The sequence below is a fragment of the Lissotriton vulgaris genome, chromosome 10 (assembly GCF_964263255.1).
Source record: "Lissotriton vulgaris chromosome 10, aLisVul1.2, whole genome shotgun sequence".
Taxonomy (NCBI): Eukaryota; Metazoa; Chordata; class Amphibia; order Caudata; family Salamandridae; genus Lissotriton; species Lissotriton vulgaris.
This window is the reverse complement of record NC_141698.1, coordinates 1,011,261,892-1,011,277,055: the sequence shown is the minus strand read 5'-3', so window position 1 is coordinate 1,011,277,055 and position 15,164 is coordinate 1,011,261,892. Positions and strand designations below refer to the sequence as shown.

General features: G+C 49.5%; 1 protein-coding gene across 4 annotated transcripts in view; it reads right to left on the bottom strand.

The window, feature by feature from the left end:
• Positions 1-261: 261 nt before the first annotated feature.
• DNAJC13 (DnaJ heat shock protein family (Hsp40) member C13) overlaps positions 262-15,164 on the bottom strand; it is a 1,694,551-nt gene continuing 1,679,648 nt past the window's right edge. For all 4 annotated transcript variants that reach the window (XR_015300721.1, XM_086942056.1, XM_086942057.1 and 1 more), the window contains one exon: positions 262-1,163. Coding sequence is in view for 3 of the 4 variants with exons in the window: in XM_086942056.1 (XP_086798182.1) it covers positions 1,063-1,163 (101 nt within the window). In the remaining variant the exon portion in view is untranslated. The remainder of the gene's footprint in view (positions 1,164-15,164) is intronic.

Genomic DNA, 15,164 nt, shown 5'->3' with positions numbered 1-15,164 from the left:
CTGCAACCACCTTAAGGCCTTTGCAGAGGCATGCCACTTCTGGGACATTCATGAAGCCAAATATGAAAAATAATATATAAAAAATTGAATCTTGGCAGATATAAAATGCAGAAGTATAGTTCACTTTTCCATTTCAAATCCAGTACATTCTTAAAGAGATTAAATTGGTATTGACAGCTTAGTGTGCTGCAAATACTATAAAGACACTACTCAAAATATGAACACATCCAACATATAAAAGGAAACATGTCCTCTCCCGCCAACAGGCTTTCAATTCCCTTTATTTTTTAAAATTTTATGTACACATGAATGATCTGTATAATGTACATTCATTATAGAAAGCTTTATATACTGGATAATGCGTAGAACATTTCACAACAACAGTTGGCTCATACATACACAGGTAGACATCAATTTAATTTTCTTTGCAGAAGCTTTTTTTATTTGGTAAAGCCAAGTCGGACTGTACATCTGGATGTCTACCGCTCTTTGCCTTCAGGAAGATAATGTTAATGATTAGCAATGCACTACATCACTGAACAGACACTGGGGCCAAACCAGGATACAAAGTTCAATGAGGCATCTTCAGAGATGAAATGATGAGGGTGAGAAAAATGCCCTTGAAGGAAAGTCTATGAGTCAGTGGAATACATTTCAACGGATGTTCAAAGGCGGACTCTTGATAATTCATAAAATAATATAAAAAATAGGGGGGCAGAGGAAACTTCCATATTTTCCGATTCACAGTCTTGTAAACAAATACAAAGGAAAAGAATGTGCTTAAGTACAACAAGAGAAAATACTTGTGTACCTTGGCGGCTGATCCATAGAGTGCTTTTTGTTTATGTTACATTGTGAAGCAATTAGATTCACTTTTAGTTTGTTTTCCCTAAATAAAAATATATTCATTAGAAAAAGGAATAACACTTTATCGCGAAACAAGTGGAAAGGCAGAAAAAAGTCCATTTCAAAAGATTTTGGAAGGAGGAATGTGGCACTCTCTTCTGCTCTAACCAGATCCGCCAGCCTTTACTGATCACCACTCCTGGGTGTTTAGAGAGGCTAGCCAAGAAGATCTCCTGCTTCATGGTCTACTGGGGGCGGTACGCTGGGAAGAACAGTCGTCGTTGTCCCTGCAGTAAGATAACCAGCAACTCCTGGGCCTATTTGGGAGAAAAAAAATATATAATATTTTGATTGTGAGGTTACATATTTTAATTAATCAACCACATGTCTACTACACCAACAATTCTTGAAATAGTACTTTGTACACAACTGCAAAAACAACACTAGTAGTGGGGCATTGTACCACTCTAAACTGTCCGCAGTGATTCAGATAAATCTGTGTGGTTGGAAATGTGTTGGTAGTAGTATGTTCCAAGAGTGTGAGGTATGAAAGTAGCAGAAGCATCAACAGGCTGGACACACTACCACCAACAGACCATCTCACGTTCACATAAATAAAGGCACAGAAGACCTCAGTTGTCTTTTGTAGGTTTCTGTGGGACGTATACGTCTTTGCATTATCATTACACAGTGCAAGGTTATGCAGTCCCTCCACGTCTAACGGGGTAACACCTCGCCTGCAGGTCAAAGCCACACCAAGGCTAGTGCTGCCAGCTTCCTGACTGCTTTACAGATCTATAAGACAAATCTAAGAAAAGCAATTAGGGTAGAGTTAGTTTAATCTGCACCATTTTGGACTAGAATGTCAGTGACTTGTGACCAGTAGTCATAGATCCCATAGTACGCACAGTGGACCTCTTGGAATGATTTTATTTTTACGTAAGAAAATTAAATCCAAGATAGCCACTGCTCCGACGTACACACGCACAGCAGCAATCTAAAAAATACATCACTAAAGTCAATAGATGACACTATTGAATCATCCTTGTGGGTTATAAGTAGGTCTTCGGATTACATTACTATAAAGCAGATTGTGCCGTTTCTTTGCACCAATAAACATGATATTTTCCTGTAAAGTGCATTAAAATAAAAAAATTATTCTATGCCGATTTTAAGTACTCCTACCTGGTAGAAAGCACTTCTACTATTGTATTAAAATGCCATGCAATGGTAAAAAAAATATTTTTAAGTTACATTTGTTAATTATACAATTACGGTCGCCATGTTTAAGCAGAATATTCTATTAAAGCACAAGTTACTTACCTTCGGTAACGATAGATCTGAAGGAAACATTAGTTAGTTATAGATTCCTTACCTAAGAATTACATCCAGGCATTAGACTGAACCCGGAAAGTTTTTTCGTCAGCAGTACCTCTGCGCGTTGGAAGGTGGCGTCGGTCAGCTCCGCCTCCATCGTCACCAGGATGACGTCGCAGCAGCTACATAGACGCCGCCCTCGCGCGCTGACATCAGTTCTGTACACGACTTTCAGTGCCAGAAACACAGAGCCATGCAAGACACTGACCATTGATGCACAAAATACGAGGGCCCTGAAAGGATGTCCTTAACCCTAGAAATCTGTTTGCAGAACGGGAAGGATGGGTGGGGTGGTGAGGAATCTATCACTAACTAATGTTCCTTACAGATATATTGTTACCAAAGGTAAGTAACTTGTTCATCTGAAACAAACACGTTAGTGATGCACAAGTTACTACTTGTGTAACAATATATCTGTAAGAGATATTAGTTAGTGATAGATTCCTTACCTTACAATATCCCCAGGCGTCAGACTGGATCCGGAAAGTTTTGCTAGCAGTACCCCTGCGCGTCAGTAGGTGGCGTCCTGTGGCTACGCGTCCGTCGCTGGCGTCGTATGCGCCAAGATGACATCACAGAGACTACCTAGGCGCCACCTATGTGCGCTGACATCAGTTCTTTACATGACTTTCCGCCCCCAGGAACGCAGAGCCATACAAGAAACTGACCACTGGTGCCATGAAACTAGGGCCCTGAAAGGGATATCCTTAACCCTAGTAATCTGTTCGCAGAACGGGGAGGATGGGTGGGGCGGTAAGGAATCTATCACTAACTAATGTCTCTTACAGATATATCGTTACACAAGTAGTAACTTGTGCATCTGAAAGAGACACGTTAGGAATAGATCAGTTACCTTAGAATAGATACCTGGTGGTAGGTCTGCGAAAAAGATTACACCAGAAAGTCACGGAGAACAGAATGGCCAAAAAATCAGTCTCTCCGGACTTGGCTGTCAAGGCAGTAATGCTTGGTAAACGTGTGCAGCGAGCGCCACGTAGCTTCCTAACAAAGGTCCTGCAAGGGAACGCCGCATCCCAAGGCAGTAGTTGCTGCAGTTGCCCTGGTGGAATGGGCACTCAGCCCTACAGGAGGCTCCTTCTTAGCCAACGAGTAACAGGCCTTGATGCAGCGAACGACCCACCGAGAGATAGTCCAGTTCTGCACCGGCCATCCTTTTTTGGCACCCACGTAGCCAATAAAGAGCTGGTCATCCGCCCGGAACTGTTGTGTGCGGCTTAGATAGAAGGAGAGCGCAGGTTTTGGGTCCAGACGGTGGAGCATCTCTTCCTCTTTGGAAGGATGCAGAGGCGGAAAGAAGGTGAGCCAAGTGATGGTCTCCCCGATGTGGAAGGGCGTGACAACCTTTGGCAAGAAAGAAGGGCGGGTTCTCAGAACCACATTGTCAGGCTAAACGGAAAGTTAATAAGGTTTAGAAGAAAGAGCCTGGAGCTCACTCACTCTTCTGGCCGAGGTGATAGCTACCTGGAAAGCAGTCTTGAGAGTGAGAAGACGCAAAGGACAGTTATGAAGGGGATCGAAGGGCACGCACATCAGATATGTCAAGACAAGGTTTAAGTCCCATTGAGGCATGATAAACGGCACAGGAGGAAAGGTGTGCGTAATGCCTTCCAGAAAACGGTTAACAACCAGGGACTTAAAAAGAGAATGCTGATCTGGAAGCTGTAGAAAGGCAGAGATAGCTAAAAGATAACCTTTGATAGTGCCCAGAGCAGAACCCTGCCGGGCCAAAGAAAGAAGGAACAAAAGAACCTCGGAATGAGGGACAGAAAGGGGATCCACAGCTTTTGCTGTGCACCATGCCACAAACTTGTTCCACCTGCAGGCGTATACCTTTTTTGTGGAGGGACGCCTGGCTGCCAGAATGACATCACAGACTTCGGGAGGAAGATCGAAAGCTGTTAACTGCCGCCGCTCAATCTGCACGCATGGAGGTGGAGGCTGGACAGGTTTGGATGGAGGACCGTCCCCTGCTGCTGCGACAGGAGATCCTTTCAAAGAGGCAGTCGGATCAGGGGATAGATCACCATGTTGAGTAGTTCGGGATACCAGTATCTTCGTACGTAATTCGGAGCCACAAGAATGACTTGGGCCCGGTCGCTCCTGATATTCTTCAGCACTTTGGGCAAAAGTGGTATAGGCGGAAAGACATACAACAGACTGCAGCTCCACTCGCGACGAAAGGCGTTGCCAAGCGAGTGCCGCCTTGGAAATACCAACGCGCAGAACTGATGACATTGTGCGTTCTCTTCGGTGGCGAATAGATCTAACCTAGGCTCTCCCCACTGCAGAAAGAGACCATGCACCATGTCAGAGTTCAGACGTCATTTGTGATCCATCAAGCACCAGCGGCTGAGTTCGTCCGCCCTGGCTTTCAGCGAACCTGCCAGGTGTTGAACCACCAGGGTAACGCGCTGATGTTCCAGCCATGTCCAGAGGCGCAGAGCCTCCTGACAAAGGGTCCAGGACCCCACCCGCCCTGCTTGTTGCAATACCACATGGCGGTAGTGTTGTTCGTGAACACCTGCACAACACTTCCCCGGATAGAGGGAAGAAATGCCTTCAGTGCCAGTCGGATCGCCCGTAGCTCCAAAAGATTGATGTGGAGCTGGGACTCCGCCGGAGACCAGAGGCCTCTGATCTCCGCCTCTCCAAGGTGGCCTTCCCATCCCTGGAGGGACGCATCCGTCACAACGGTGTGCATCGGTTGGGGAGGGGAGAGGAATTTGCCATTGACCCTATCGGGATTCGTGAGCCACCACTGCAAGTGTCGTGGAGTGCCCTCCGAGCTCTGGACGTGATCGGACAGGTTGCCCTGATGCTGCGCCCACTGGAACTTCAGGTCCCACTGCAGAGCCCACATATGCTACCTGGCATGTTGCACGAGCAGGATGCAGGAGGCCATCAACCCCAGGAGCCAGAGGGTCATCCTGACTGAAACCCGAGATAGAGGCTGAAGATCGGAATCATAGCCTGAATATCCCAGACTCGCTGCTCGGGAGGATAAACCCGAAACAGGGTCGTATCCAGAGCCGCTCCGATAAAGGGGAGCTTCTCCGAGGGACTCGGGTGCGACTTCGGCACATTGATGGAGAACCGGCTCCCTGATAGGTTTCTGAAGGGCTATTTGCCAAAATCTGAGATTTCAGTGCCCACAATTCAGCCCTGCTGTCGGCCGTTTCCATCGGATTAGGTTCTCTCTAAAAGCGCCAGGATACCCGTAGGGTGGAAGTTGTGCTATACAAGAGCTACATACAATACGATACAATACAATAAAACCCCAGCAAGTGCAGGAGGTCGGCCGTAGTCTGAAGGTGGGTGACGACTCCCTGGGGCGAGCCCGCCTTCAACAACCAGTTGTCTAGGTAGGGGAAGATTGACACCCCTGACCTGCGCAGATGAGCTGCGACCACCGCCTTCACTTTCGTGAACACCCAAGGGGCACTGGTAAGGCGGAAGGGGAGCACGGCAATCTGAAAATGCTCCTGATCTACCGTGAACCACAGGTAACGCAGGTAGGCCAGCAGGATGGGGATGTGAAAATATGCGTCTTGCAAGTCCAACGCTACCACCCAGTCTCCAGGGTCAAGGGCAGCCAAGACCTGAGCCAGAGTCAACATCTTGAACTTCTCCTTCCCGGAGGAAGCGATTGACGTTATAGAGGTCCAAGATGGGGCGCATGCCCCCTTTGTCCTTCTTGGGGAACAGAAAGTAGTGGGAATAATAACCAAGACCTACTTCCGGCCCAGGAACGCACTCGATGGCCCCCTCGACCAAGAGGGCCATAATTCCTGCTGGAGAAGCGCAAAGTGATCCCCCGACATGCGATGGAACCGGGGTGGCATGGCCGAGGAGTAGACTCAAAGGGGAGGGAGTAGCCCCTCCTGCCGAGTTACAGCACCCACTTGTCTGAAGTGACAGATCGCCAATGGAGAAGGTGATGACAAATCTAGTCACCCACCGGCGTGGGGTGCGACCTAAAGCTCAGACTAGGAAGGCTTTGTGGTTGACGTTGCGGGGTGGAGGTGGACTGACCCTCACGCCAGCCCTTGGAGCCACCCCGGCGGCCTCCCCGTCCATGGGCAAGCTGAGCTTGGTTCTGCACAGGGTTTTGACTGAACAAACAGGACGGGGCGCCTCTGCCATGGCCAAGAAAGGAATGAAAAGTAGACGTGGCCGGGCGTGTGGCGGAAAGGCCCAAGGACTTGGCCGTAGCTCGAGGGTCCTTAAAACGTTCCATGGCAGCTTCGGCTGTATCACCAAACAGGCGAGTACCATCAAAGGGCAAGTCCATGAGCGAGCTCTGGACGTGCAGAATCCGGCAGACCACAACCAGGTCTGGCAACAAAGCGCTACGGTCGTGGAAATTGCCTTACCGAGGTAGTCTGCGGTGTCCAAGCCACAACGAATGGCGAACCTAGCCATGTCCTTACCCTCAGCCACAGCCTGAGACAGCATGGTCTGGACCTCCTCCGAGCACTGAAGCAATACCTCGGCATGAGTATCCCACACTGTGTGGGAATAGCGGCCCAAAAGGCACGTGGTGTTCACCGACCGCAGCCCTAAGCTGGCCGCAGAGAAGAACAATAGTTACTTACCTGTAAACAGGTGGTTCTCCAGTATTGGTGTCTTTCATAGATTCACATGCATGAATCATTCCCCGTCGTCGGAGTAGGAGTCTCACGGTATATAAAAAAGCAATAAAATGCCATAAAATATATAGCATATCATAGAAATACCAAACCAGGAAGTAAGTAGCCCCAGCTACAGTAGAAAAAACTTCCACTTTCGTGACTATCTAGGTCATTATGTGTTAGTCCAAATTGCAGCCAATCAGGCGACAGCACCCACCAGAATGTTCTCCCCAGAGGCTCAGGCTCTCAGATTTTCCCGCACAGGAGTGAAGTCCCATGCTATAAGAGAGAGTCTCTGGGGGAAGGCGGGCGGGTTGCATGTGAATCTATGAAAGACACCAATACTGGAGAACCACCTGTTTACAGGTAAGTAACTATTGTTCTTCTCCAGTATTAGGGGTGTCTTTCATAGATTCACATGCCTGAATCAGAATAGTAAGCAGTACTCACATTATAACGCTCGTAGACGTCAGAATATCATGTATGCATATAACCAAATATATATCTATGTATACAGTAAAGGAGACATGCACAACAGTAATTACATGTTCTGAGTAAACGTCTAAGAGCAGAAATGAGGAGGTGGAAACAGAGGCTCACCTTATTTGAAAAGATTGCGAAGCACTGCTCTCCCCACTGACGCATCTGCATCATCTGCCGAGTCCAGACAGTAGTGTCTAGTAAAGGTGTGCCTGCTAGACCACGTGGCAGCTCTGCAGATCTGTCGAAGCGGCACACCAGCAAAAAGGGCAGTGGAAGAGCTAACTGCCCTGGTAGAATGTGCTCTTGGCAAGGTTTGCAAGGGCCTACCGGCCTGTTGGTGACAAAGTCCAATCGTACAGGAAACCCATCTAGCAATGGTCTGTTTTGAAACAGCACAACCCCGGCGCTGCTGGCCATAGGCCACGAACAGTTGGTCTGTCTTGCGGGTGGCCGAAGTTCTGGAGAGGTAAAATCGAAGGCATCTTCTAATGTCTAAAGAATGCAGTGCTTTCTCAGCCGTAGATTGTGGGTTAGGAAAGAATGTTTTAAGGACAACGGGTTCATTAAGGTGAAAGTCCAGTGGTACTTTAGGCATGTATGTGGGATTAGTGCGCAATACCACTGAGTCCGTGGTGAATTGAAGAAAAGGTGCCTTAGATGTAAATGCCTGAATATCGCTGACCCTCCTAGCAGATGTCAAAGCCAGGAGCAACGATACCTTCCATGTCAGAAATTTCAGGTCCACCTTATGAATCGGCTCAAAGGGGTGTCGCATGAGCTGGGAAAGGACGATGTTCAGATGCCATGCCGGAGGAGGTTTCCGGATTGGCGGAAACATGCGAAATAAGCCCTTGAAAAATTGTTGGATGATCCGTACAGAGAACAGAGAGTTTGATCCATCTTGGCGAAATCTAGAGATGGCTGCTAGGAAGACCTTAAGAGTCGAGTGCGCCAAACCCAGTCTGGCTAGATGCAGAAAGAAAGGAAGGATCTGTTCTGGTGTTGCTTGAATGGGATGTAAGTCATTAGCTTGGCACCATGCACAAAACCTCTTCCACTTAAGTTTGTATGTCTTGATCGTGGATGGAGCCCTGGCTTTTGCGAGCACCTCCTGACAATCTTGTGGAATATTTAGGTGTGCAAATTCCATGTGTTGAGGAGCCAAGCTGACAATTTCAGCGAGTTCGGGTCCGGATGGTATACCCTGCCTTGCTGGGTGGAAAGAAGCTGCGGAATGCGTGGTAGTGGAACAGGGTTGCATTCCGAGAGAAGGAGTAGCTCGGGGAACCAGTATTGTCTGGGCCATCGAGGAGCAATCAGGATCAACCGGCATGGCTGTTTCTTCATTTTCCTGATAACTTTCGGGATCAGAGGTATCGGTGGAAAGGCGTACGCGAAGATCTGATTCCAGTTCAGCGAAAGGGCATCCCCGCACGAGTCCTTGTGGGGAACCCAGCTTGCAAAGAATGGGCATTTCCGGTTCTGGAAGGTTGCAAACAAGTCCAAGTCCGGATGCCCCCACATCTGAAAGATGCGACGCAGAGATGGGAGATGGAGTTCCCACTCGTGAGTGCAGCCCCCGGACCTGCTGAGAGAGTCCGCCAAAACATTTGCGATCCCCGGAACGTGGATCGCTGACAGATGAATATCGTGAGTCAAGGCCCAACTCCATATTTCTTGCGCTTGTTGAGATAGTCGGACTGATCTGGTCCCGCCCTGTTTGTTTAGATAATACATGCAGGTGGTGTTGTCTGTCCGTATCAAGACTGTGGCACCTTGCAGAGTCGCTTGAAAGGACTTCAGGGCTAAAAATATGGCGTGTAACTCTAACCGGTTGATGTGCCATTTCATTTGGACCTGGTTCCACTTCCCGCTGACCGTCATGCCTTGGAGGTGTGCACCCCAGCCTGTCATGGATGCATCGGTCGTCACTATGAACCTGGGAACTTCCGTTAGCATGGAGCATCCCACTTGTAGGTTGGATCGGTGGGTCCACCATGCGATTGCTTGTCGCATGCGAGGTGTAATGTGGAGGATATCTTCGAAAGATCCTGTGGCTTGGATCCATTGGCGGCTGAGTTCCTCCTGTAAGGGTCTCATCCGAAGACGGCAGTTGGGAGTGAGCAGAATGCAGGAAGAAAGCATTCCGAGGAATGACTTGAATATGCGTACTGAAACGAACTTTCTTAGTGACAATGTCCTCGCGAATCTTTGAATTTTGACTTGTCTTTCTTCTGAAATGAATACTAGGGCAAGGTTGGTGTCCAGTGTCGCTCCTAAGAAGTCCTTTCTCGTTGTAGGTGTGAGGCGAGACTTCTCGAAGTTGATTGAGAAACCTAGGTTCTGCATTACCGACAAAGTTTTTTGGACGTGATCTTGAGCCGTGTCGAAAGAACTGGCCTTGATAAGGCAGTCGTCCAGGTATGGATAAATTTGGATCGATTGCAACCGAAGATGGGCCGCCACTGGGGCCAGCATCTTCGTAAACACTCTGGGGGCTGAACGCAGGCCAAATGGGAGGACCTTGAACTGGAAGTCCCTGCCAGCCACTCTGAACCTGAGAAACTTCCGATGCCGTGGGAAAATCGGTACGTGGAAGTATGCATCTTGAAGGTCGAGTGTTGCCAAAAACTCTCCCGTCGAAAGAAATTGGAGGATCTCCTGAAGTGTTAGCATCCTGAATGTGAGTTTCTTCAGAAACTTGTTTAATGCTCGCAAGTCGAGGATGGGGCGCCACTCTCCTGACTTCTTGCGAACAAGGAAAAATCTTGAGTAAAAGCCTCGTCCCCTCTGATGATGAGGCACTCTTTCGATTGCCCCTTTCCGGATCATGGTGTTGATCTGGACGAATAGTTCCTTGAGGTGCGCTGGATCGGGTCCTCTTGGGGGGCAATTTGGGGGGATTTTTACGAATTCTAAAATGTGTCCTCTGGCCACTACATCCAGGACCCATTTGTCTGTAGTAATTTTGGACCAATTTAAGTAATGCTGGGATATTTGACCTCCAATTTGGTTCGGGTTGGGACAGAGTGATGGCAGGATGCGTTCCTCATTTCTTGTTGTCTCTTCCTCGATAATTAGATTTTCCTCGAGGTTGAGAGTAATTTCCTCTCTTCTGTCCATAGGTTTGTTGCCGGTAAGGCTGAAATCTTTGGTTTCCCTGGGTGGAGGAATAAGAGCGTTGTTGGGCGTATCCTCCTCTATTATTGAAATTGCCCCTTCCTCTTGTGCCACGAAAGGAAGATTTCCGGTACTGAAGGGTACCCAGTGAACGCGCTGTTTCCGTGTCTTTCTTTATTGCCTCCAGGGCCTCATCAACATGCTTGCCGAATAGTGACTCTCCATCAAAAGGCATGTCAATGATTCTGTTTTGAACCTCCTGCCTAAAGGAGGTTGCTCGTAACCATCCCTGCCGTCTTAAAACAGTTGCACCCGCAAGCTGTCGAAAGGCAGTGGCAGCAACGTCCACAGCAGCGTCAATCATCTCCGAGGAGACACACTCTCCTTCCTGAAGGATTTTCTTGGCCTCAGTGCGATCAGGCTCGGGGAGCTTGTTTACGTACGGTGAGATGTCTGACCACATCTGTCTATCATATCTCCCCAAAATGGCGAGGGAGTTTGCGGCTCTGACGGTTGTGGCTGCAATGGTAGAAACCTTCTTGCCAATGGAATCAAGGCGTCTCCCATCCTTGTCTGGAGGGACAGAGACCTGAGACGTAGGGTTGGAAGATCTCTTCTGCGCTGCCTGTGCCACCACAGAATCGGCTTTAGCTTGCCCGACAAGGCAAGCTGGAGAAGTAGCAGGCGCCCTATATTTTTTATCTACTCGAGGGAGCACTGCTGGTAAGGAATTCGGCTTGGCCATGATTTTAAGGCCCTCCTTCCAGATGAAATCTATAATTGGAATGGTCCAACTCTGCTTGTGAGGGGTAGATTTAAAATCATACAAAAAGCAGTCTTCTTGTTTAGCTTCCATGGTTATTAGAAACCTCCTAGTCGCTCTTTCCATGATCCTGTGAAATGAGGCAATGTCCACGGGTGGTGACTCAGAAGCAGTAGGCTCCGCCGGAGAGGGTGTGTTCGCATTGTAATCCTCATACTCCGACGATTCAGAGGCTTCATTCAGCTCTCCTTCTTCCTGATCATCCTGTTCCGAAAGCTCCTCTTCTCGTGGCTGAGGAGATGAAATCGGTGACGTATGCAACGTTGAGCGACTGTCCTCCAACGCATTAGAAGCCCTTGGTCTTGTACGCGGAGAGAGGGAAGGCCTTCCCTGCGGCAAAGGTGTAGACATCACTGAGTCACCTGACTCAGAAGGCGGGAAACGTCTATAATAGTCACTGAGCATTTACTGTAAGTTGCGGAATAGCTCCTCAGGCAGTTGCCTATCAGTGTCAGGTCCTTCAGCACGCGGAGCAGGCTGAACGGCCTCCATGTCATCCTCAACATCCTCCTGAACTTTAATATGGAGTTCGGATGGACTCCTAGCTGGCCCAAAGTTTTCGCCCTCATAGTATTCTTCTTCATCGGAATCCAAGAGCTTGTCAGGCACCACGATGGTAGTAGAAATAGAGTCCACAGTAGCTCTCTTTTTTAATAAAGTAGCCGTGGTCGCAGGAGATGGCAATGGAATCCCTGCTGTTTGTGCGGACCAAACCTGCAAAGTAGTGCAGCTTGAAAGAGGCGGCGTGAACGGGACGCCTGTATGCTGTTGACAGTGCTGTCCCGCCGACGGAATCGTCGTCGACGGGGTCGTCGACGGGGTCGTAGACAGTAGCTTTGTCGACGAGTGCCTTGCCGTCGACGATGATCTTTTCGTCGACGAGGTCGTCGACGGTGGTGTCGTCGTCGAGGCCGTCGACAGTGGTGTCGTCGTCGAGGCCGTCGACGGTAGTGTCGTCGTCGAGGCCGTCGACGGTAGTGTCGTCGTCGAGGCCGTCGACGGTAGCCTCGTCGTCGAGGCCGTCGACGGTATCTTCGCCGTCGAGGCCGTCGACAGTGGTTTCGTCGTTGAGGCCGTCGACGGTAGTGACGTCGTCGAAGGTGGCTTCGCTGTCGACGATGATCTTCTCGTCGACGAGGCCGTCGACGGTGGTGTCGTCGTCGAGGCCGTCGACTGTAGTGCCGTCGCCGGGGCCGTCGACGGTGGTTTTGTTTTCGTCGACGATGGCAATTTCTTAGATGAAGAGGACAAAATCGCCGGCGGCACCTTGGCCATCGTCGTCGGGGCAACTGCCGACGACGAGATAGGCCTAATCTGGACATGAACCAGTGTGGGCGAAGAAGCTGAAGACATGACAAGTGTAGGCTTCGGTGAGGAGAAAGTCATAGTGCAGGTGGTAGAAGTGGCCACATGAGAAGAAACACAGTCCTTCCTTGACGTTGAAATTGTCAATAATGGCAATTGAGGAGGCACAGATTTAGAAGATTTCTTAGGCACTGCCTTAGTCCCAGACTTCTTAGAAGGCGTAGAATCCCCTTTGGAAAGTGGGATAACTTTACTTGAAGAACTAGGCCCAGGAGCATCCAGGGAGGATTTAGACTTCTTAACCCCCTTCGCCCTCAGAGATGAAACATCAGTTTCAGCCTTCCTCTTAGTTGATAGAAATGAAGAGCCGGAACCCAAACTTCCTACCTCAGAGATAGGGTCATCCTTGTTCCTTAGTCTATTGAGCCACAATAGAAGGCGCCCTTCTCTATCCTTGATGGTCTTGGAGGGGAAAGTCCGGCAGATCTTGCACTCCTTCACCACATGATCCGGATAAAGACAATACAAACACTTCTTGTGGGGGTCCTCCTTGAAAAGTCTTGACTTCCCACAAGAGTCACAGGCTCTAAACAGGGATTTAGATGAAGACATCTGGGAAAGTTGAAGAATTTAGAGATATAGAAGAAAAAACTGAGCAGAGCTCAGGGAGACTCCCTTCACACAACGTGCGGTAGAAAATCTGAGAGCCTGAGCCTCTGGGGAGAACATTCTGGTGGGTGCTGTCGCCTGATTGGCTGCAATTTGGACTAACACATAATGACCTAGATAGTCACGAAAGTGGAAGTTTTTTCTACTGTAGCTGGGGCTACTTACTTCCTGGTTTGGTATTTCTATGATATGCTATATATTTTATGGCATTTTATTGCTTTTTTATATACCGTGAGACTCCTACTCCGACGACGGGGAATGATTCATGCATGTGAATCTATGAAAGACACCCCTAATACTGGAGAACAACCGCTTGCCAAACTGCTCCAACATTTTAGAGTCCTTATCGGGTGGAGCCGTGGGAAAAGCACTCTGGGACGTCGAAGCCTTAATGACTAGACTCTCAGGTGTGGGATGGGTGGTCAGAAAGGCAGGGTCACCCAGCGCCAGACGATGACGCCTGGCGACGTTCTTATCCACAGGAGCACCCATGGCTGGCCGCAACCAAGTGCCCAAAAAGACTTCGGTGAGGGCATCATTGAAGGGCAGCAGTGGCTCCAAGGAAGTGGGCGCCGACTGCAGCACCTCAGTGAGGAGATTAGTCTTAAGGGTCACCTTGGGAGATCGAGTTGAGGACCTCAGCTGCCCTATGGATCACCACCGAATACGAGACACCTTCCTCCATAGTGGGCGGGGGAGAGGCAATCCCCGGATCAGAGGAGACATCAAGGCCGCCGGCCTCCTCCAAGTCGTCCACCCAATCCTGCTGAGAATCACACTGACGAGCAAGAGGATCCTCAGACCCCTCCCAATCACCAGAGGATCCACCAGAGAAGTTGATGGACCAGCAGGATCCTGACACGGGACCGCGGAGCCCGAAGGCGCACCGGCGGGAGCCCGAGGCCTAAACAGGCTGTCCATGGCAGCAAGACATTCTTGCATCTGTGCGGGACTCGCCGATGGACCCGGGTAAGGCGGGTAGGCCGAGGGACTCCCAGGCTCCGAAGGAGCCGCCTACCTCGTCCGCATCCAAGGACCGAGGGAGGGAGGTCAGAGAGCAAAAACGCTCCTTCGACTTCTTTTTGTGTCATCTCTTACCTGAATCAGAGGGTGAAGACTTGGATCCCAAGGAGCGGTGATGACGACTCCGCGAGCGGTCACTGGAACGACCCCTGAACTACGAACAGTGTGGGACGAGTGCAATACTTTAATTTACTTCCGGTGCCGCTCCCTCAAGTCCTTCGGGCCATAGCCCTACAGTCCAGACAGTACCGGGAGTCATGGTCAAGCTCCAGGCAGTAGAGACAAGCATCATGAGGGTCCGCCACCAACCTATTGCGACGGCAGGCTCCGCAGGACTTAAAACCAGGTATCCCTACTTGCACCAGAGAAGACCAACACGAGAGAAAAAGTCTGAAAAAGATAGTCAAAAAATGACTGAGGTACGTGCTCTAACTGGGTCTGCGCTTACTGGCGCGGAAAAAGAAAGAACTGATGTCAGCGTGCATGGGTGGCGCCTAAGTAGTCTCCGTGAAGTCATCTCGGCGCATACGACGCCAGGGACGGATGCTGAGCCGCAAGACTCCATCTACTGACGCGCAGGGGTACCGCTAGCAAAACTTTCCGGATCCAGTCTGGCGCCTGGGGATATTCTAAGGTAAGGAAGCTATCACTAACGTGTCTCTTTTAGATAGATAGATTACTTACCTTAGAATAGATACCCCAGTAATACCAAACCCGGTGGTGGGTCTGCGAACCAAGATCACACCAGAAAGTCACAGAGAACAGAACGGCCAAAAAAGCAGTCTCTCCGGACTTGACTGTCAAGGCAGTAATGCTTAGTCAACATGTACAGCGAGGCCCACGTGGCTGCCTGACAGATGTCTTGC